This window comes from Paramormyrops kingsleyae, chromosome 17 (genome assembly GCF_048594095.1).
Source record: "Paramormyrops kingsleyae isolate MSU_618 chromosome 17, PKINGS_0.4, whole genome shotgun sequence".
Lineage (NCBI taxonomy): Eukaryota > Metazoa > Chordata > Actinopteri > Osteoglossiformes > Mormyridae > Paramormyrops > Paramormyrops kingsleyae.
The window spans coordinates 12,921,473-12,945,383 of NC_132813.1; the positions used below are offsets into that span (position 1 = coordinate 12,921,473).

Genomic DNA, 23,911 nt, shown 5'->3' on the forward strand with positions numbered 1-23,911 from the left:
TTTCAGTCATCTCACTTTATTAACATCAAAAACTTTCATAACATTAGAATGTTGTTATTAAATGTTAAAGTCAACATTAACAAGCAAATTCATCCGCTTCAGGTCCCTGCTCCATTTCCCTTGTATCTCTCACTGCAGCATCATCCTAGGAGAACACAGAAGAAATAGTTACAGAAGACCATACAGTAGTTTACCTCAAACTGAATACATTCATTAGATAACCTTGTATGGTATGACTGGGATAGGTGTTATGAACCATGCATGTAAGAACACAGATATGTCTTAATGATATTTTTGTAACTATTCAGTGTTAAGATAATCATTTACATTTACAGCATTTAGCAGATGCTCATATTTCCATTTTCTAAATTCAGGGACAGTCTCCCTGAAGCAAGTTGGGGTTAAGGGTCTTGCTCAGAGACCGAATGACGGTAGTGCCATATTTTGTTTGACCCACATTTTGTCACTGGATTTGCTAAGGAGTAATATTTTAGTATGAAAAAGTATTCTTTATACAGAGGTCTATTTTACAGTGTTAATGTGGAGGCAAATGCCTTACCATTTTTCTTCTGTATGCCAGGTTTTTTAACTATATCCTGTTGAGTCTCACATGGTTTCTCCCATATCACTTGTTCATGTGATGGGGAGGGTGCAGATATTTGTTGTAATCCTTGGATTGCATTCTGAAAGTCATACTGCATCCTCTCTAACTTCATCATAATTCTCTTTTCAGAAGCCTCAATAAAGCTCTTGATAGCTGGGGTGTGGGGGGGGGGGGATTAATTTAACAGTGTAAGTGTAAAATACTTAAATTCCCCTTTAAGCAACCATTTGAGGTCTTACAAGACCATGGAGCCAAGCATATGGCTCGGCAAAACATACATTTCAAAATGTATGCAGAAAGGCAATATGTGGCATAAGCAGACCAATTCTGCTATGAGCCTTGAAAACAAAATAACTAAATGTAACTAAACAAATGCTTGTGTGGTTTTGAAGTGATACACAATTAGTTGGCAGATGCTCTCATCCAAAGCGCCTTTCAGGTGTGATCAAAACAACTGAGTAAGATGTGTAAAAGTCAGGATACAGCCAGATTTGAACCAAAAAACACTTGGGTCATATCAGAGTATCCTACCACTAGAACGCCGTTCTGTGATGAAGGTGGTATTTCCCAATCATTACCCCTAAAACCATGGGAAGGAGTGTAGGGTAAGGTGAGAGACCTCAAATAGATAGGTGATAATCCACTGACTGTTCTGCGGGAAAATTGTAGGAGTCTTAAATACTGACATATGCTTCTACTGGGAACTAGTGCTGCCCCAAACGATTCTTCTTTAAATGATTAATGTAGCGATTTTTTTTTCTCTATTTGACTAATAATAGTCGATTACGTCAAATAGTCGTCCTAACCCTACTGGGAACCAATAGAGTAAGATGAAAGGGGGAGTGACATGTGAACATCTCGATTGATTGAATGCATTTTGAAGTATCTACAGTGGCTTGGAAGTGCATGGAAAGAAGGCCCATAAATGGACCTTCCTTGCAATAGTATAAATTAGAAATGACTATACCTTGTAAGTTGGCATCATGCATTGAAGAGATAGTAGGTATGACAACTGGTGATGAACAAACTTAACACAAGACATAAAATACAGTTCAATTATAACATTTGTTTGTAAAAAAAAAAACACCAGACATCAAATAATTATACTGTGCTATGTAATTAAACACTTACATTCGGGGGGGAGCAGGCAGTGCAGCTCCATGCTCTTTTTCTGTGACAGTATCATCATATAAATCGAATTATATAAACGTGATTCATTTTCAATATGAAAGTATTTTAAAAAATACAATTCTAGTACCTTGTGAACTTCCCCTGTCCAAAGAAGAACTCATAGTACCTAGTGGGATATCCGCAAGATAAAGTTTTACTAATTAGAAAATAATAGCCTTATGCTCTTCATTCAAAACTTTGCAGTGAATTTCTTTTGACAAGCTAATCAGAGTAATGCAGGGTTTGTTACACTGGGTTCTATATTAAGGTTGTATTGGCTGCTATATTTAGTGCAATGTTTATGCATGCTCTGAGATTTTGTAAGTGAATGTTGGAATTTCCTGTTGTCACTTTACTTCAAATGTGTATTACTTAAAGTACTTACACCTAGCTTTATTTTTCCTTCGCAACAGGAACTCTTCATCTGTGTTAATGGGAAAATAATAATTACAAGTAAACAATGTAATCAATCAGTATGAGGAGAATTCAAACATTTCATTGCCATACTCACATTCGTTTAATGAAGATAGATCATTTGGTTGCATCACAATCACTGATTTTATGGTAGTAAGTTACTTATTTAATGGAGTAATGCAACCCAATTTTGCTACTTTTTTAAATGTCAGAATGTAATAGAACCTTCACTTGAGGAGTCCTCTATAAATCTTGCAGGACGCCTCACCTTCCTCACACTGCCCCTATTGGACTCAATATTAGATGTTTCAAGTCCTTTTTGTGCCCTGTCCCTTGACAATTGATAGTTGTCTGTGGATAAAGCAATTTGGCATAAACAATAAAAATCCCTCACAGTAAACAACAGCACCTGTACATGATTAGAGAAAATCATCACTACCGTGTCCAATGAAAAAGCAGGATTGCAATAAAAATTACCTGCAAACGTGAAGACTCTGATTTGGTATTTAAGCCATAGTTGTTTGTCTGCCATATCCCCTCTTTTCACCATTTTGGCAGCGTTGTTTTGCGGCTAATAGCAATATAGCTCCTGTCAATGTCAGACGCAAAAGAACACAAAAATGAACAAAATATAGAAAAAAAGATGTTGACATTAATATGAAAAGTTCTTCTTCATAGTTTACATTTTACTTTCCTTTTCCTTGTATCTGTCCTTTTTCATGTTTTACCCCATTTACTTTTTCCAGCCAAGACGATGGTATTACATCAACCGAATTTTCCCTCAGAAAGTGAACAACTGCAAAACGTTGATCAACCTAAAATTTAAAAATAAAATGCATCTAACAACTTTTCAGTGATAGAACTGTTTGTCAAAAGCAATTAAAGCACATTTACCAAGAGTCAGAGATAATGTAGAATGGCAAGCACAACTCTAGTTCCGTGATTCTCTTCAATAATGATTGTCCTCTGTTCCAAGCAGTCTTCAGATACAGTTTTCATTTGTGCGTTTCTCACATGCACTCTGTACGCTCCAATCAAACAAGAGTCACAAGGGCTGAGAAATAACGGCTCGACCTGTTCATAGATTCTACATTCTTCCATTTCTTCCTCTCAGAAACAACTGAAACCACTTCACAACAAGATGTTTCTTTTAGCATGAATGTGTTGTTGGGATACTTTAGACCAACTGCATCTTCCTTAGTTTGTCTGCTTTTGGTTTGAATTAAAACTCTGCTCTCCTCGATTCTTTTCACGACTTGAGTAAGAGGACGTCTTTCAGAGCGAATTAGTTTTTTAAGCTCCTGTAGATAGTTTTCAAAACGAAAGGCACTGCAACTATCCAAACATCCAAATTCTTTTGCATCTTCTGTGATGTGAATCAAAGAGTGGACATTGTACACCAAGAAGCCTTCCCCATATAAAAATCGCCCTTGTTCCACAAAAAACACAAGTAATTCTTGCACATACTAACTGTAGCGCTGAGCGAGTTTTGGGGAGACAAGCATGCATAGAGCTTCGCTAAAGGTCATGAAATGCTCAAAGAACTGGTCTGGAAGAATTCCTTTAAGAACCACCTTTCCTGTGTACAAAGCGAACTGGCGAAATTCTGTTGCTTTCCATCTTTCAAGTTCTTCCAAACCACGTGGCTTCCTTGCAAAACATCTTGGCATAGCACTCCTTAGCTGATTTAATCTATGACTAACTTCTTTTATCTGCACAGGAGATAGTCTTACTGTGGAATGGCCTCTTGTCCACAAGACCAGCAATTTTCTCATAACTCCTAGACAACACTGATGAATGTAGTAAACGGGAAAACACCTGATGTCAATTGGAAGATTACAGAAAGGGGAAATCTTTTCCTTTTGATGATGTTCTGCATACGTTTGTTCTCTGAAAGTCAGATCAGTCCGCAGCGTCAGATTTGTCTCCTCCTCATAAGTCATTCTACCAAGCCATCTTCCCCTTTGTATACATCTATCACAGCCATAATAACCAGAGTACTGCTTTACACATTTCATCATGGCCTTTGCTAGGGCATCACAAATAATGCACCTAATGTGTACTGCTAGATTTCTCCCTTCCAACTCGATTCCAGTTTCTAGTAAGTTAGCCAGATCACAAACCGTATCACTAATGAAGTCCATAGATGTAGGTTTTGATGAAGCCACTGCAAGCGATAATGGAAAGACAGACACTAAGTCAAGATCAATAGAGCACAAAACTGGCCAGAGTGCTCGGTTGTTGCTTTTAAACAGTGGTAGCCCATCCAAATTTAAAGAAATTTCCAAAGTATTCAAGGACTTTAGCATGGCTGAAGGGTAGGACTGCAAATGATCTAGGATTCTTTGTCTGACATCAAACTTAACATATTCTACCCCTGACACATTTTGTATTTGAATTGCCTGTGTTTCCCATTAATGTTCTTGCAGTGGTAGGCAGATCAGAATGTCCATGTTTTACCAGTACTTTCAGAAGAGAGTCAACTGCATTGTGCTTGACATTAAACATAGCCACCCATCTGGCTAATTCTTCCCTCAGAGAACTACTGCCTGAATAACGTCCTTCACTTTCTGATTCTGAATCGCTCACTTCTGCAGCATTATGAACTTGATCTTGAGAAGAAAAATCACAACAAGAAGCAGTTTGGGTCCTGAAACAAATTCAGCTGTCCTTGACCTAGTTCACCATCAACATCATGGTTGCTTCCATAGTCAACAAAGTCATCTCTTCCATCTGAAGTGTTTTTTTATGTGATTGAGACACTCTTGCCCAAATCCGATTATACTGTCGTTTCTTGTGTATGGTTTTGAAGGAAACAGACCTGAATATTTGTCTCTGAAGAAAAATAACATTACTACCACTTACGATGCAAGTTTAGTTATAGTAGTAATTAATTCATAAGAATAAAATTTAATAAACTTTAATGTTTTTAATAGCTTTGCCTTTCAAAATAACTTTTGTAAATAAATGAAAAATAACTTACCTTCTCAGTATTCATATTCTCCTGAAAATGTGTCAATATGTAGAGAACTTTACTTAACATAAAAGAGACAAAATACATACATAAAAATGGCCCCACATTGCAATCCTTAAACAAGAGGTTATCTATTGCAGTTCTATTGAACCACTTCCAGCATGCCTAGTATACTTTTACATGAGATGGGACAGATTTGGTGAAGCAAAATCAAATCAAACTTAATTTGTGCCCTTTGTTTATACATACATACAGTACATACATATAAACTAGAGATGCATTTCTGCAAGAAAATGCTGTGATTCCTCAAGTGTTGTAGTGAAAACTGGCCCAGTAGAAAGTCATATTAAATTGTATTGACGTGAATGGGGAATAAACGAGGGGTGATAAAAGCAAGTAAAAGAGTGCGGGTCGAAAGAGACAGATGTGTGTTCAGGAGGTGGCCTCTAAATGGGGAAAACGAATAGGCTCATAAGGGGAAAATAAGCCACAGAAAAAGAATGGATGGAAAGACGAATGAGGGTTATGGCGGTTACAGATATGCGCCCTCGAATCACGTCAAATTTGATGGCTTTATGAAGTGAGGCGGCTGCCCATGTTAGTCTATGGGCTAACGGACGAAAAAATGGACAGAACTCGCGAACGAGTGCAAGAACGTGTTTACACGCACCGCACAGTATAGGTCTCACATTTCTGTGACTTACTACGTTAACAATGTTAATGCCATTTTGTAATCGTTTAATTAATTTCGTTTCATATGTTCTGTCGGTTTAGTGACATTTTGCGCCAGAGCCACTTAAACAGCAGTGGTCTCTCTCTCTCAAGATATGAGCGTTTGTAGCAGATGTTAATGCCGCGTCGACAGAGATATACTGTAGGCTCGATCGTATTTAAGAGAGAGGGACCACTGTTTAAGAGGCTCATTTGTGGCCAAATGTCTTTTTTTTTGTATTTTAATGTATATATATATATATATATACATTTTAGTAAAACTATACATTTGATTTGACAGAATCTGTCCGATTCTGGTCCGCCAGAGCTGCAAGTAACGTTTCATTCGGCGGGCTTCCGATTTTGGTCCGCCAGGTAACGTTTTATTCACAATGTATGGCGGGCGTTCGATTTTCCTCCGCCACGTAACGTTTCATGCAGAACTTTAGGCAGAGGGTTTGGGGATGTTGTGAATGTTACAGACAGGTCATATTTTACAAATACGTTCTTCAGGCGTCTAATTTTGATCCTATCGCATAATACTGCCTAAACGTCTTCAACTTATTCATTTTAAAGAGGTTTTGAGTGACGATACATGGGAACAAGCATTTAAATAATTTCACATGCCACACCCGACAGAGATAGCGGCTTGCATTTAAGCACTTTAGCTCATAATGAAATGTAACCTAATGGAAAATTTATAACAAACGATTTCCTGGTGCATGTCCTTCTACAACTTGTCTGTGAATTATGGACGCATTCAGAGCGTATAAGAACAGCGCGCGCTTACAACTGAAAATAATTATCATACTTGACCTGGCAACACTATTTTCTGATTAGCTGATAGGTTGCTAGGTCATGACAGTTGTATGCGCTAAGCAGAGCTATTGGCCTGCGCCTCGTCTCGCGAGCTTTATCGCTTCTCGGCGTGTGAATTATCAGGTGTGGTGTGTGAAATTGGGTGCGTTCGACTTGGGCTGTCTGCAGCTGATCTGACTTGGAGCGCGATCTGCCTGCGGCTGCATGGGTGGAATATAAACGGACTGCAGTCAAGTCGGACAAACTTCTTGTCGTAGTGTGCGAGACCCGACTGCATTGGCCACACTGCCAGAAGGGTGCAGATAAAGCTTGGCCTATACAAATATCACCACATGCACGTACATTACTTCTTTTACAATAACCAACTCCTGATCCAAACTGTTAGCAGTGAAAAAAATAAACTATTGTGTATAGTGGCTCTATGTAAAAAGAAAAATGATCAAATACATTTATTTCAAGGATTCAAAGACTAAAATCGGACGTCCGCCTAACGTTGTGAATAAAACGTCACCTGGCGGACTAAAATAGGACGTCGCCTAACATTGTGAATAAAACGTTACCTGGCGGACTAAAATCGGACGTCCGCCTAACGTTGTGAATGAAACGTTACTGGGCGGACCAAAATCGGACGTCCGTCTAACATTGTGAATGAAACGTTTACGGGCGGACTAAAATCGGACGTCCGCCTAACGTTGTGAACGAAACGTTCCCTGGCGGACCAAAATCGGACGTCCGCCTAACATTGTGAATGAAACGTTACCTGACGAACTAAAATCGGACGTCTGCCTAACGTTGTGAATGTAACGCGTTACCTGGCCGACCAAAATCGGACGTCCAAAAGACGTCGCTTGTTAGCTGGTATCATTAATCGATATTTAGGTCTAGATTACATTTATTTGTTTGGCAATCGTTTTTGTTTTAAACGACATACAAGCGAGGTACCTAAGAATAACCTAGACAAACAAAAAAATAAAAGGAAGAAGTTGTTACTGTCTGTAAGCAACAATAACTTTCCAATACTTAGGCCTATAATGATCTGATCAACATATTCGGTCTTGCAATATATAAATAGCTAATAAATAAATAACTATTTCCCTAATGAATGATGAACGTATATGAAACCGTATCTGTACATAAGTCATACAGCATTGCATTTCTAAAAGCTACTTTTCGGTATTGTTGCAATTCCTAATCGGCGGAACCACGTTCACCTGAACCAGCGGCTTTAAAAGGAGTCACCTCGCACTCCTCGGCGCGAGGTATTGTTGATCTCTATGCGACATACTGAGCGTTTATCTCTTTGTCTCCTTTGCAGCCCTAGCCCAGTCCTCCCGTGTTGGTCCCGTTCCTCCCCGCTTCCCCGACTCCCGCTCGTGTTCGCCTGTCCCACCTCTTGTGACCCCCCTCGGCTTGACTTCACCGGCTTCTCCGACCCCTTGCTTCGTGCCCCGTTCACGTCTCCGGATCGCCCCCTCCAACTCTGTTTGCCTGGTCTGAAAATAAAAGTCCGTACTTCCCACGACAGCCCCGCTCTCCCGTGTGCTCTATCCGTTGACTCACATTATGAAATGATATTATTAATTATGTTATTCCTACTATTCCTTACTGGTTAAACAGTTGGGCGGATTATTATCGTGTCTTCCATAAACATCTTCCTATCTTGATTTAGTTAATAGCTTGATATAAAATGTGACCTTTTTTGTCCACAAGATGGCGTACTCCAACGACTGACAGTAGACAGCGACTGTCTACTCCCAATGTGTAGATTGTATCATTTGGTCAGTTAATGCCAAACCAGATATAAACTAACCGTGTTGTTGCTGGTCTGTATTCACGAGTAGTATTTAAATATTGAAGTTATTAGGAAAAACAGAGCTGAAAACAAGCAGAATGTCTTAGGCTAGTGTGAATGACTTTAAACTGGGTTGCACGACTAACCAGCAGATGTAGCTGCTGGTCCAGTTGCAGCTTCTACCCCAAAGAGGAGAGTGAAGCTGTAGAATCCCGTAGGGGGAAGCGTGCGGGATGCGCCCGGCTCGGCTCGGCGCAGCTCGTCTCGGCTACGGCGCATCATCCGGCACTTTCGCTTTCTGCTCAGTTACGTGAAACCTGCGCGCTTCTCTGCTGAGATGATCCCTCACGCCGGGCTGCTTTTATACTTAAGCCAGTAAACACAGCGCCCGTCCCCAGGGCTCTGTAGGAAGCGTCCCGTTTACTGGCTTTTTCTTTGTGGGCGGTCTTTGATATTTTTTAAGAAATCAAACATCCTTTGCGGAACTTTTATGGGGCAGAACTGTAGCCGCGGAGCAGTTTTTGCCCGTCGGCACCCGAACCTTTAGCCGGAGCGGCCGGACACCGTGGGCGGGGTCCGAAGTGTGGAGCCAGCGGTCGGAGTCCGCCGCTACATTGCCTCCCGACGGGAGGTAGGCAAAGGACGGGCGCGGTGGATGGCTGCCTGGATCGTAGCGGAGCGCGTCCGGCGGGGGTCGAGCCGCCGGTTCCCGGTGTGAAGTGGCCGGGATTCGGCAGTGAGTCATTGGGCTGTTCGAGCGCAGATCGCCGCTGAGGTTTTATTGTGGGGCTGCCGAGAAGCTCAGCCTCACCATGAGCGGAGGAGAGATTGTCTGCCAAGGCTGGCTGAGGAAGTCACCGCCGGAGAAGAAACTCCGCAGATACGTGAGTATATTGTTATAAAAGAAGCGCTCTACTTTGCGCCCCTTTCCCATTCTCTGCCACTTTCTTTGGGGGTGAGGGGGCTATAATGGATCGAGCCGCAGGAACCGGACCGGTGCGCACATACGGCATGGTGCGTTTGTGTTTACACTTACAAAGACCGTGTATGGACAGGTGCTCGGTGCTTTGAACACAATAAAAACACCGGCAGACACAGGTAAAGTGTCACGCCGGACGCAGAGATGGCCCGGTGTTTGCATTTTGGCGCATTCACACCAAATCTTATAAAGTAAATTACAGGGAGTTAAATATGCGGAAAATTATCGATTCATGATCATTTTAGGATGCTGAGAATAGACGAAGTTGATGCATTTAATGGGGATTTTGAAAGGGTGTGGTATGGGCTGATCACAGACCTTAAATGACCAGTGATCTGCTGGTGCTTTTCCAGGCGGTCAGTCTGTGGCCCCAGATGGGGAGTTGAAGGGAGGTCAGGATCGCCGTGCCTGGGGTTCACAGCCAGCCCCCCCTGCGTGCTAGATGTATGACCAGGTGTGAAATATCCTCCCCTACATCAAGTATGAGATATGACTCATTTAGGGGGCATGACTGCAGGACGTTGCTCTGTTTTCCTTTAGACTAATACGGGGAGCTTTACTCCCTCCCCACAGAAGCTGTATATCGACGTGTGAGACAGTCCGGATCTGCCATGGCTGCGGCATCATTTCGTGAAGCAGCTGCACATAAAAACACGTTTAACTTTTGCATGATATCATTTCTATTCCTGTCCATTAAGTGATTAAAACAGTTTGTTTAACGAAATACCATATGTCCCGGTTGGGCGAAAGGCCGGCATGTTAGCCTTATTTAAACCGGCTTTTTCCTGGCTGACATCTTAATTAACCCTGATAGAAATGTTCATTTAAAGCGTCGCACGGTTTAAATCACGTGGCCAGGTTTCCTACATTGACTTTGGCTGTAAACGGTAATGGTTATTTTAAAATGAATGTTGTTGTCTTTGAAGAGGCTGAACTAAATATTTGGAAACATCCATCTTGTTACAAGTATTTGTAACAACATCTGCTATTCTCTGACATTTTAAAATGTTACTTTTTAGCAATTAAATGCGAATAACTCTTAAATACACCAGAATATCGATGATATAAAGGTTAACTTTTCACTCTTAGCTGCAGATTTTTTATCATTGTTTTTCGTACTCATCGTAGAAAATCAGCACAGACACCGCATCTCGTGATTGTACCGGGTAATAGACTATTATTTTTTCTGTAGAATAAAGTAAGAAGTTGGGTTTCTAGAGTCCCCATCTGTGTGTGATGTAGACGTGTTCCAGCCCCTTTGCTTTTGTAACCGAGGCCTCGTTATAGGAGTGAATCTGTGCTTTTGTCACGGCCCATTGCTGCTTAAACACATCAGGTTTCTCTGCTCTCTTGGCAGCGATCGCCCTGAAATGGCCGCCGGGGGCCGCATGCGGAAAGTCCCGCATGTGTTTGATTGTAATCAGGAGGCTGCCCTTTGAGAAGTCACCTGTGCCTCATTTGGCGTTGAACGCTACATGAACGTCTGCCTTTTCGTCCTCGTTTGCTCTTAAAAATCCTCCCTACCTATAGAGCAGCACCTCTTGGAGTCATTCCCAGATTGGTCTGCGTGGTTCGTGTCCACCAAGAGTCCTGGAAAATGTAACGATAGTTAAACTATTGTAGCATAGTAGGGCGGGGATTGGACATGAAAATTTGCTTTCTGGAAAAATTTACAGAATCATCTCAATGTCTTGAATACCAATTTGATACCATTCAATTTATGCAAATGAACACTAAATAGAAGAGAAAATGAAATATTAGTTAAACTGCAAAGTTTAACTCCCATTTCTCCAGGTGACCATTTTAACAATATGTATGAAGGTATTTATATCTACAGTTAATAGTCATTTGTTTCATTGAATCATCTGAACAATGTCTCAACTAAAATGTCTCATTCTCACATCATCCATCCATTAAAAAAGCCTCTTCTCTAATTCTGTACTCCCAGACCAGCCTATGAATGTGCCGGCTGTGCGCTGTGTAATCCTGTAGGTGGCTCCGTTTTTTGGCAGGACGGTCGTGCATAGTGGGGCGCTCGCCATGGGGTGAGCAGAGCGAGCCGGGATTCGCACCCGTGGCCGGTGCCCTGCGAGGCAACGGTGCTACCAGCCAAGTGACCATGGCACCCGTATGTCACGTCTAGCTGCTGCCAGTTTCTTCATGGTCCTGCCGGTCTGGTGCTGAAGCCCCTGTCCTCGGAGGTCTGTGCTGGCCGTGCTGGAGACAGCTAACCTGTATGCTGTATGAGCCCTTTGGTGCCAGACACTGGGACTGCAAGGTGTTAATGTTGGCTGATGTAGTCGGCATGCAGCAGTACCGAGGGAGCAGGGGTTACTGACGCCATGGGGGGGGCTGGAATGGCCCCCCTCTGTGAGCGTGCATGCTCCCCCGGGAGGCGTCCCATCACGTCCCACACGTGTTTGGGGGTGGGAGGGGGGACGCTCTTCCTGCCGGGCTTCCTTGTGGCTTGCAGGACACCAGGGCGGCTGTCATCTTTGAGATGTGTTTGTGTGTGTGTGTGTGTGTGTGTCGTGTGTGTGTGTTTTGTCCTCGTTTTCTTGTTCTCAGTTTTTGTCGTGACATTTTATTGACCTGTTAAACAACGTTTAAAATGTGAGAAGATGAAAAGCAAGTTTCAAAAAAGCGCAACGTCTGGTGTCAGCTAAATAAAAGCCGGGGTCAGCAGTCCATGGTGCCTCTGGTCCCCCCGCTGACTGCCTCTGTCGCTTCCTCTTCCGAGGCAGCCGCTGATCTGCCAGCCCCGCCTCCGTCTCTCATGTCCGGCCCGGCTACAGTTTTTGCTGCACTCCGGCAAGAATGCTGTCACGAAAGCCAAAAACGGAGCGATCCGACCTGCAAATAATCCTGCCTGGATTTCCCATCAGGGATCGACACTCCTAGCTGAAGCTAGGTTTGGGCGGTATTACAGTATACCGCGGTATTTTGGCTATGCCAAGATATTTTGAAATCTTGCCGAATTTTTCGTGGAAACCCCATCTTCAAACTTCAGCACATGTTTGTCACGAGGAATTCAAAATTCCGGAATGCTGCTGTTTTTGGAAACACTGTCAAAATACTGTATACTGTGGTATAATATCTGTGTCACCCCCGAGTCCCTTGCTGCCATCCTGTTGTCTTGCTTTCCAGCCTCTTCTCATGGCTGGTGGGGCTGTAGCAGAAACCTTCATATTGGGGGTGGGCTGGCAGCGTTGTTTCCACGGGGTTCTTCGGGAAGGTCTTGCCCTGGGATGTGTCTGGCCTCCCAGTTCCTGCAGCACTTGTTCCGCCCCACGTCTGGCTGGAAACACACAGGGAGGGCGCAGCCATCTGTGGCCCCCAGGAGCTGTATGGCTTTCCCGTCAAAGGCCCGTAAGGCCATGAATGAAAATTCCCACAAAGCTGAAGGGCGGATCTCATTTAAATCATTAAAAATTTAAGCAATCAGAACCATATCCACCTTTTGATCAGCACAAGCACACCTGCTTTTTCTGGCGTTGCGGCGTCATCTGTGTTACGAAAGCAGGAGTCTAACACGAGCGGAACCTCATTAACGTGGCAGAACGTGGTCCCTCTCCTCTCAAAGCCCCCTGCTGTGGTCGACCTGACACCCCTGTAAGCTGTACGGTGGAACGTGGCATCTCCAGCAGATGTTTTCTATAAAGTTTGAAGGAAGCTGCCGTCCTGAGGAGAACAGGGAGCTGACATGGCTGTCAGTCAGAGAAGGAGTGTAATCAGAATAAAAGTGTGCGGATCGTGCCGGGTCAGTGACGTCACACGCACTCTGTGTTGTTTAAGTGCCGGTTTGGGTCCCACTGGGATTTCACTGCCACTTAAAAGCCTCGCACGCTCTTAATCTTCCCACGTCATGGCAAACACGTCGCAGTTCAATGTTTGCTGATGTTCTCAGCGTGTGTTCTCTCCACAGTGTGATGTCAGCGTCCGCCCCCCCACCCCCCCCCCATTTATCCTGTCACCCACTGACCATGTTCTGTCGCTCTCGCCTCTACGTCTGAGGCTCCGTGTAGTGATCATGGATACTACGTGACACACGCTTGACCATCCCCCCCACCTTAGTGAGCTCTCTCCTCCTTAATACGGGCACATCTGTGGGTGTGAGTCTCCTCCCCCACATGTGTCGAGTACCCTCGGGGGGGCTCTTAGAGCCAATCACCCAAATGGGCTCTGAACGGCTCCACTATTATTGAGCAGTGTTAAGACTGGGGGGGGGGGGGGCGCAGTGTGATTTATGCTCAGACGGCTGACCGCACTCTTACTGATGATGTCACACATCTGGAACCAGCCTCCTCAGTTTGAGTCCCCTGTCTTCGGCTACCCTGCTTATTTCTGTTGGGGATATTTCAGTTGGGCTTCACCAGCCTTACCTGATGTAATGGTTTCACGCTACCCGTCCAGCTGACATGCTTGGATAACAAGGCATTTAGCTTGGTAGTTCCTGTTATGCATGCAAAGGGACAGTTTCCCAAGGTAGTTGTTGCAATCTTAATGGTTGAAAATCAAGAGCGACTAACCTGTTTGATGAGGTTTCGTGCATCTCCCTTGTTTGCATTTATTCAAAGCAGCCTGGCCCCACCTTTAAGCCCGCGTGCTGTTTACTGCTAACGCTTTCGCCCCCAGGAAGCAATTGGCACGCAGAGGCGTCGAACGGGCAGCCCGGCGTCACTCTGTAAGCCGCAGACCTCAGACCCTGACCCACTTCCCGTTTTCCATCGTCTCCAGGGCGTGAGCCGCTCGAGACCGGCTGCACCGCTGGGGCTGCAGGCGCTCCCCTGACAGGTCTGAATGTTCTGTTCTGTGGAGGCCAAGTCACTGGGTCGCCAGGGAGAGGTCAAGGGTCACTGATGTACAGTACCTCAGGTGCTGATTAAACCTGACTGGTGGCACATTTATCTGGGTTAAAAGCCTTTAACCCTGCGATCAGACCCCAAGCTCTCCTCTCAGCTGTATGCATACTGTATATGTGTCTGTCTGTCTGCCTCAAAGCAGAGCATGATGGGATATGCAGAAAGAACCATTCCAGTGTACCAGTACTTGTGCAAATGGCCAATAAACGTTTTTTTCCTTTTCATTTCAGTAAAAGATTCACATAAGCATAAAGAAGTTAAACAATGCAGGTTATGTCCCTCATACATACGGATGGGGAGGGTCCAAGCATTGGCAGGCTGCCCCAGGCAGCGGATGAGCCCCCTAGATGGGCCGACAGTGCGCCGGTTACTTATTTTAGCTAATTAAGTTAATGGTAGCTGGGCGGGAGTGTGGGGTCCTTTATGCTGTCCGTGTGATAGGAAATTACGAGATCTCCAGGGAGCCTTAAATAGCCCGCAGCGCTGCATGTTAAGTAGCTGGTGCAATTTTAGTGGCGTTTGCGCGTGGGTATGCCTTCTGTCCTCAGACGCGGCCCATCGATACGTGGTTTGGATCCCTCGCGATGTCATCTGCGAGCCCAGAAGCCCGAGCGACCCTCCCGCAGAGTCACGGCAAGCCGCGCCGTGCGTCAGTGAGCTAAACCCTGGAGCAGCTGCAGTCCGGGGAAGTGTAAATGTCAGGACTGGGACATGTGATGCTGTCCCATTCATACGGCTGTCTGTGTCCCATTCAGGGGACTGGTTCCTCCCCCCACAGAGCATCTATTCAGCTTCACACAGCCCCCCCCCCCCCCATCGACAGGAGCGCTGGCGTGACGGGGAAGTGAGCTCATGGCTCTGTGCGTGTGTGAGTCTGTGACACCAAGCCAGATTAGTTTAAAAACAAGCGAGTGAGGAATACACGCAGGTCAAAACCACTCTCATAAACACAGCGGCTCCTGCCGTATGCACAAGCACAGCAGCCACGTGGCCGTGTTCATTGACACGAGAGGTTCTGCTCTCGTCGAAGTGTTGACGTGTCCCTTTGACTCAGGATGTGTGGCTTACCAGTACCTGTTTACTATGTCGCAGTCGATGATTGGCCTGATTGCATGGTGGGTGTGGCCACTGCGGTACTACCCACATAAACGGGGGACCCGTAGCGTTTATGTACGGAGTGACGCCGCTTGGGATTTGACGTGGAGTGGAAGAAAGCACGAGTCCCAGGTCACGTCTGTCTCCATATCCCTGGTGACTATTTGGCACCGACGACACTCCAGGTGTTCAAACATCCTCATTTCTTACTGGGGGATGTTGTGTGGCTCAGTGCTTTAGGACACTGTGTGTGTTATCAGAAGGTTGCTGGTTCAAATCCTAGGGTCAGTTTTAGCCCTGCCTTCAAAAACTCTAGGAAATGTCTGACCCTGATTTCTCAAAAAATATGCTTTGCTTTAAATAAACTTATTTGCCAAATGGTGGTGTTATGGCGAGGTTATTTCTTACTGAAATCTTAACATGGCCTGCCATGGGGTCTCATCCTGCCATAGGAGCCCGGACCACGGGGCGAGGTGAACACCACAAAGTCTTCTGAAGCATTCTCTGCTGGTCCCATCGTTTGCTGGGGTGTTGAATTCATATGCCTGGGGGGGAGAAGGTTAGGGATGATTCTGTCTTGTGAAAGAGTTCAGTCGAACTCATATGCCTATCGCAGCCAATCATGTCGCACTCGGTGCTCTGCTTGGGATTTCACCCTGAATAGGGGAATGAATCAGAGGGAAATGAATGGGGCCTGATTGTCACTTCCCCGGTCCCGCGTGCCATCTCACGCCTACGCCTCTCTCAGCTGGAGGGAGCCGGCTCGTTCGTCGCCGTTTTTTCTGAATGATCTGACACATCTGCGTTTGAAATAGATGCAGATGTCTTTGATGAAGCACGGGGAAGAGCTGCTTCATGATTGCAGCTTGTCTGCGTTATTTAGCTCTCTGTACCGAAGTTCAGAATGGCATCGGCTGGTCTGCCTCGCCAGCGAAGCCCTATTACCCTTCAGTGTCCTCATCCTGGAGCGTGTTGTGGCCCAGGTAGCCATGACAAAAGGAGTGGTGCTCCATGACTATCTCCCGTCTGCTGGAGGCTTTCTGAAGTCTGTCTGAACAATTCATTCAGAGACCCTAGATCTGTTTCGTTGACATGACAGCAGGATGTGGGGGCGTCTTCCACAGAACTTCACCTTGCCATCTCTTACTCCCTCCCTGTCCAAGACTGACTCCGACGTAAGTTCGGCCTGTGTGACTACGATCAGGAATATCTGGATTTGGCGATCATGTGGGCTTGTTTGTTTCTGGGAATATTTCTTAAAAGTCCCCCGCTACCTGCACGAAACGCCTCAAGACCCGTTGGTTTCAGGAATATCTCTGCAACCATTCATCGTGTTCCCCGAATGTTCATCATTCTGGTCATCAAATAGTAGTCTTATTAGGTTCTAGCTTTGTTGGAAGATGTAAATAGAATGTTTGGATGTGGATTGCATGTTTGTGCTTGACGTTAACGAGCAGCTGTCCGTCTCAAGTTGCACAGCCGAATGGGATTCCCGTATGCGGCTGCCTGGAGATTATTTATAGGACCGGTGGCTGACGGCAGCACCGCGGGCCCTCCGGTCGCCCATGTGCGGAGACCGACGACACGGCGGCCATGTCTTTACTGCCTGTTCCAAAGCTCGGGGCCTCGGATGACCCCGGCCCGCTCCTGGCTTTCTGTCCCCGAGCCGCTCCCTTCCAGGATGTCAGCCATCGCGCTGGGATTCATCAGAGCCGCGTTTCTCTGGTTACAGAGCCGGCCGCGCTGTCATCCGATTCTGCCAGCTCCACCGATTCTGGGAACGGGTGGTCAGTGTTACATGCCGCTGCACCTATCCAGAGTCACCTTGGAAATGAAAGAAAAATGTGGGTCCTTTGTATGCTCTAGAAATGCTGTTTATGGGAAATGAATTCACCTCTGTGTGTATCGTCAGACTGCTGTGGCATGCAGCATGTGTGTTTGGGGATGGCTGGTTGGCAATAGCAGCAGAAACATTCCCAAGGAAGTGCGGCATTTAGCTTGTCCCTAAGAAACCTGCTTATTTACCTTATGTTTAATTGGTTCCCGGACCGCAATGGCCCATACAGTGGTTCGTTAACACTTGTTTTGATTGATATTCTACTCTTTGCCTGTCTTAACTTCCTTCCCGGTGTGGCTTCCACATTCTTTCAAAATGCGTTTGAGATGTAGATGAACTTGGATAAGGGACCTTCCATTTGCATGCTAGATTGATCGAGGCTTAAAGCTACAGCGTCTTGTTTTCTCTCCCGGGGGGAGTCTCGTCGAGCGTGCATTAGCCAGCCGTCCTATCTACAGGTGCTTCGGGAGACGCGCCATCGTTCTTCAGATATTTACTCTGGCCTTGTTTTGAGCTGTAGGTCTCAGGAGGCACAGCCTATTGTTAGGCCGTGTGCACGTGTCGGGGAAGCCTGTGCTTCAGGGCACTGCTCTGCTACCTTTCCATAGTAATGGTGTAGTAATCCGCATGAGTAACTGCATCGTCATCACAGGATATGTAGCGTTAGCATGAGTAAATGGGAAACGGTGTCATTGTTTTGTTGTTGCTGTTAACAACAACAACTACTATAATGGTAATCATTTCTATTATATAACTCAGAATATTTTCATGCTATCTAGGTATGTCTCGATCCACTTTTTTGGTATCCCGATCCAATCTTGTAATAAATATATATACTGAGACGGCAGGCATCGGTGCATATCTCACTGAAGTAAGCCACACAATTACGTGGTATTTTTTCTTGTTTCCACAAGTGCCTAATTAGATTAATTGCATTAAATGATGCTGTTGCAAACTCGTCTCGAAAAGATGCCCTTGCAGATGTTTTAGGTTGCTGTTAGGCGACTGAGTTTCCAGTTTAAAGAATTTCCACGCAACTGACGTCTGTAGTTTCAAGCCATGCGTCTCAGGTTTACTTCCGCGTGTGACAGAACCCTGCAATCTGCTCAACTGATGTAAAGTGTGTGGATGTGGGACATTAATGAGACAGAGCTTTGGATCGGGCCGTGGTAGCCAATCCTGATTGGTTTAAAAAAAATAGAAAATGCCTGGATCGACCCCAGTCTGAATCTTTGATATGGGCTTGGGACATCATTGGTTCTGTTGTTTTTTTGTAGCAAACAGGCTGTGTGTTTTGGGGAGTTTAACGATGCGTCGCTGCGTCATGCGTGCATCCATCCCTGCTGAGCCAAGCTGCAACTTGACCATTCACACCGCGGCAGGGAGGGAGGGCGTGGCCATGAGGCTGGAGAGGAGCCGATTGGCTCATGGACCGTGCATGTACATCTAATCGCCGCTCTTTGTGCTCAGCTTGCCGGAGTTCCCCATGCGGTAATGGGCTCTCATTCTGCCATCCCCCCCCCCCACCCCCCTTCCCAGAGTGAACATTTTGCACGGAAAATACTAGTGAAGAAGATCCGTGTTTGAACCACTGAACGGAGGTCAGGCTACATCTGCTGTGTGACACGGAGGCCTGATGTCTGAGGTTCTGGCAGGCAGATGGGCAGACGGAGAATGGAGGACGGAGGACGGGCACCATCCTGATGTCCCTGCGGAAAGTGGGCGCCCCTGTTTGCGTAGCGTGTTTGCTCACCTGTATGTAAACATACCCTTACGGGGGGGGGGGGGGGGGTCTCTTATTGGCAGCATGCCCTACTATGCTCTGTCTGCTATGTGGCTGGTGGGAGGTGTCCCATCCTGGAGCAGAACCTGAGCTTTTCACAGGAGGTGGGACGATTCGAAGGGCCTCCGAGTGATGGGGGCCCTAAACACTTTGGAACATAATTGGATTAGTGTGGGTTGGGGGTCCGATACGAGATACTTTCAGGGGCCCAGAATCTGTAGCAGTGCCCCTGACTATGGATACATTATTGTGTCTGTGCTCCCTCCCCCACCTCATATTTTCATCATGTAAGTAAGGGGTCTCATCTCATGCCTCCCTTCTCTCTGGGGTCCCTGGCTCACAGGAGGTTGACCCCCCCCAGCAGGATAGCTTGTTACTCTCCCTGCTCCTGGCTCTTGTTTACTCACTTGACAGTCTTCTTTTCGGTCTTTGTTCTGCTGCCTTAGAGAACCAGTTTGTTGGAGAGCTGCGTTGACTTGTCGGCGTCTTAAGTCGCTTTCACAGGAAAAGCTGTTCAGATGCTGCCTGGCCGGGCCCCCGGCCCCCACAGGCGCCCCCCCCTGCAGGGGCGAGACGTGGGCTGCTGTTATGGCAACAGCCCTGCACCTGTGCTTCTGTTGTGCCCGACGCCCATGCCCCCGCGCTCAGCTCTTATCGGCACTATCTGCGTGTGACGTTCACCGCAGAGTTTGTGCACGCCGGCTCCCGACTTCGCAGGAATTTTGAGCGTCCTGCGAGTGTGGGGGCAGCGGACGTGCTGCGGAGAACGTGGAGGCCGGTGCAGTCTGGGCTCGCCTGATTGCGAGCGCGTGGTGTCTGAGTTCCTAAATGCGCGGTGATAGGGTTGGGAGACCCCGTGAGGGGGGGTGCCGCACATGTTTTTGTCACGATCCGCAGTGGCTAGTGGCATGCCACTGTCACGGTGCGTGTTTTGGTCACAGGGTCACAGGTGCCTTGTTATGTAACCTCAGCTGGCATTAGCTAGCCAGGGTTCTTCCTGGCGGGGGGGGGGGCTCCGTTTCGCTTCCCCCAACTGGCTCAGCAGTGGGTGAAACTGAAGCGTGGCGGAGTGGGCGGGGGGGTGGCAGCTGGGCAGTTCTGCCGCGGCACCTGCAGGCCGCTGATGGGGAGACTGGGCCAAAAACAGAGCGGGAGGTGGCCAAGGCTCCAGGGCTGGTCCGGCAGCCCCCTCAACCCCCAATTCTGTATTTTTTCCCTCTTTCTCTCTCTTTAACCCACCTGACATTTCAGCCGTGCCGTCGCCCTGCAGCACAGATCGCATAAACAAACTGCTCCCCAGCCGCAGAGTTTGAGATGGCAGATATTCCCCCCCCCCTCACAAACAGCTGTTCCATCGCTAGTCCTGCTCGGTCTGTGTCACCCTTATCTGCCTGTCACTGCTGCAGAAATGAGCCCTGCGTGTTATCAGATGGCTCGCCTTTGATACTCTTGTTTTTATCCTGTGTAATTTCCTTTCCGTGTCTCTCTGGTATGATGAAGCATTAGCCCCACCCATCCAGCAGGATGACGGCACGAATCCTGGGAGCCCGTTCGGGTTTTTCCCCAGAGCCAGTACTGACACAGGGTCTGCTGTGTGAGGCCAGCCGTGACCCGTAACCCCATGACGGTGTGCAGCCCTCGCCCCCGCTCTATCCCACAATGCCGTGTGTGACAGGCCGCTTTATTGGCTGAGCTCAAAGTACGGGGTGCTTCGTTTGGGAGCACCGTCCTGTCACCAAGCAGACCTCCGAAACTCCGAGCGTTTTCACCATCCTGCTTGATCGTCCTATTAAAAGTCAGACGTCTGGGCAGTCTGTCCCTCCTCCTGACACGGCGGTCTACCCAGCAGATATGTAGCACAGCGCCCCCTACCTCCAGCTGCCATGAATCTCACATGTGCTGCACATCTGTGTGTGTGTGTGTGTGCATGTGTGTGTGTGTGCATGTGTGTGTGTGTGTGTGTGTGTGTGTGTGTGTGTGTGTGTGCGCGCGCAGATGGCCCAGCTAACCAGAAAAAAAAAAACACTTTGGCTCGTGTTCAGAGGAGAGTTTGGTCCGGGTCTCATTTAAAAATGCCTCTGAGAGGAGAGTGAGTAGTAGCCCGGCCCACAGTGTCACTCGAAACGTCACCGTGCTTCTATTAATGACAACCAACATAGCAGCTGCTTGTTTATTATTACCAAAGGTCGTGTCACCTACCCCTAACCAACCCCAGTGGTACATTGCTGAGGCAGCCGACCAATCGGAGCGAGGGGCCAGCATCAGGATTACCAATTGGGTGTGTCCCCTGTTCCTTTGCCAGTGGAGACAGAATGAAGGGGTTAATAAATAAGGAAGAACGTCTCCGCTAAGCTTGGACTGGGGGCAGGAGGATGTGGGGCAGCCGGCCGGCCAGCTGGGTGGCGTGTGGCCGCTGGCTTCCTGCCGCCTAGTCACCCCCCCCCCGCCCCCCCGACGCGGACACAAAGGGCGCCGGCCACTCAGCCGCGAGGCCGGAAGCGTTTGGCTGGCCATTTTCCAGGGCCCCCCCCTCACTTTCGTGTGTATCTGCTGGGAAGACCTGGATCCTGCTCAGCCCCTGCCTCCCCCTCCCCCCAGGGTGTGTGGGGCCGCCTTCAAAACAGCCCCCTGCTTTACGCTGGGTTTCACTCCTGTGACAAAGCCTCCCAGCACCCCTGAAACAGGGGGCTTTGTCACATGATCCCCCCCAGCTGATTTCTGGGGTGCTGCCTGTCTGAGTGTAGCATGGGCTGACTGCTGCGTCTGCCTGCTATCCTCATGGAGGATCACTAGGGGGCGCCGTTCTCCGGTCAGGTGGCTGGTTGGGGTGTTTTCGTCTGTGCCGCTAAGCTCCCATCTCCCGCCAAGAGCAGGGGTGTTGTGGCCCCACGCACCTGCCTCAACTGATCTCTTTAACTTCCTGCTCCAGTTCCTGCCCCCCCGCTCCTCCCCCCCCGTCACTCTGCCATACATGACGCAATGGCGAGGTAATGAGTGACAGTCTGGCACGGTCTCCCCACCCATCCCCCCCTAGAGATCCCACTATGCATCCTCTTGCTCAGGCTTTGACTACAGTTAACGCCAGTATGACGGCGATGTGTGTCTGTCCACATCCCGGCCTCATCTCTCTCTCCCTCTCCCTCTCCTTCATGCTCAGGCCTGGAAGAAGCGGTGGTTTGTCCTCCGTAGCGGCCGCATGAGCGGCGACCTGAATGCCCTGGAGTATTACAAGAACGACCACTCGAAGAAGCCCATCCGCGTCATCGACCTGGACTGCTGCGAGCAGGTGGACGCTGGGCTCACCTTCAAGCGTAAGGACTTCCAGGACAGCTTCGTCTTCGACATCAGGACCTCGGACCGCACCTTCTACCTGGTGGCTGAGACGGAGGAGGAGATGAACAAGTGGGTTAGGGCCATCTGTCAGCTCTGTGGCTTCAACCAGGCCGAGGAGAACTATGGTACGGGTCGACACCCCGCCCCCGTCCGTGAGTGACTGACGTGCTTGTTTGCTGTGCCGGGCGTGCCCTGTGGGTGCTCTCTGTCTGCCCTGGATATTGGAGTCACACGCAACCCTTAACAAACATTATCTGTCTCTGCTGTTTATGGTACCGGGGGCCTCTGTCCTAATAATGTCCATGATGTGCGGGATAAGATGAGGTTTGACTGGGACTTGCCCCCCCCCCCCCTCCCTTTTTAGCCTCTGCTCTGGGGGTGTCACTGCTGTGTGTTTCACCTAGAAGGGCCACCACAGCACAGTGACCCCTGTTGCCCCCCCTATGGGTATGGAGGGTGAATTCTCTACCCCTTTCCCGCCTCTTTTCACATGAGACCTGAGGAGTCAGAGTGGGGGGGGGGGGTTGGCGTCAGTTAGGTCAGATGGGATAGAAATTCTTTATTTATACAGATTCCTGGAAAAGAAAGCGTTCCCCCGGCCAACGTAAACATACACATGGCTGGGCGGCGCGCTGAGGAGTGACGCGCTCTGTTTGATAAAACTGTCCTGTGTGTTTTGCAAGTTAAAAATCATATATTAAAGATGGCAGGCCTCGGCTCAGCACTTCAGAAAATGCGCTAAATCCTCCATAACTTCATTTTATTCTTCCTCCAGTGTCTTTGAATGTAAAAATTAGTGTTGCAACCCCCCCTCCCTCAAACCCTTTCACCTCAGACACTGTGATTAGGAAGCTCATCGGAGAAGATGCAAAAGGGCGGGGCCGCCAAGGTCACATAAGCCACACCCCTTGGCCTGGTCAGCCATGTCTGTAGTACATGTAGTACTTCAGCCATGTCTGAAGTAACTGGAAATAGTAACCGGTCCAGTTGTATCCCTCTTCGGCGCCATGTCCCGTCGCATCTGGGCCCATCCCGTGTGTGGTGAAGCAGCGCTTCAGGTTCCTGCTCACGCCAGTGCTGGCCTCAACCCGCCCCCAGCTCTCAGTGGCGTGTCTGGAGGGGTCATGCGTCAGCCCAGACCCACCCCCTCATCGCAGTCACGCCTCCTCAAAGCAGGAGGTTCTGCGGTGCTGGAGCTGGCGAGCAGCCAGGGTGCGTGCTGTGAGCGGCATACGGGGAGGGGGGTGTCCGTCTGGCTGGCTTCGCCACCTGCAGACCGCCCCCCCACCGGCTCCTTACGCGTCTCCTCGCGCGAGGCTCACACCCCGCCTGCCAATGCTCTGGCAGTCTCATAACCTCCTGGATCTTTCCAAAGATGCTCGTTAGACGCGGTCTGGCGTGCGTCGTCTCCCAGGGCTCTACTCCATATCGAGCGTGTGCCGCAGGATCCTCCAATCAGAGTTACAGAAAGTAATAAACAAACCTTTACGAGCCAAGCTGTGAACGACTGACCAGCCTGTAGAGTCTAGGTCCAAAGT

At 47.9% G+C, this 23,911-nt stretch overlaps 1 protein-coding gene and 1 long non-coding RNA gene across 22 annotated transcripts in view; one reads left to right on the plus strand and one right to left on the minus strand.

Moving 5' to 3' along the window:
* On the minus strand, positions 1-8,729 carry LOC111841483 (uncharacterized). Of its 19 annotated transcripts, none has more exons than XR_011983282.1 (11): positions 8,631-8,728; positions 5,172-5,192; positions 2,926-3,003; positions 2,666-2,777; positions 2,457-2,539; positions 2,160-2,198; positions 1,863-1,901; positions 1,736-1,775; positions 1,572-1,631; positions 560-757; positions 1-145 (listed from the first exon to the last, which is right to left on the minus strand). It is a non-coding gene; the product is annotated as an uncharacterized lncRNA (long non-coding RNA). The 19 variants fall into 19 exon arrangements; XR_002837686.2 differs by having other exon boundaries at positions 2,917-3,003; XR_002837681.2 differs by lacking the exons at positions 2,926-3,003; positions 8,631-8,728 and adding exons at positions 8,083-8,185; positions 8,299-8,410.
* Positions 8,473-23,911, plus strand: part of gab2 (GRB2-associated binding protein 2) — a 27,924-nt gene continuing 12,485 nt past the window's right edge. For 2 of the 3 annotated variants that reach the window (XM_023807244.2, XM_023807241.2), the window contains exons 1-2: positions 8,473-9,368; positions 22,198-22,498. In XM_023807244.2, coding sequence (XP_023663012.1) covers positions 9,297-9,368; positions 22,198-22,498 — 373 coding nt within the window. In that variant the 5' untranslated portion in view covers positions 8,473-9,296. The remainder of the gene's footprint in view (positions 9,369-22,197; positions 22,499-23,911) is intronic. The other variant, XM_023807243.2, reaches the window with a different exon arrangement.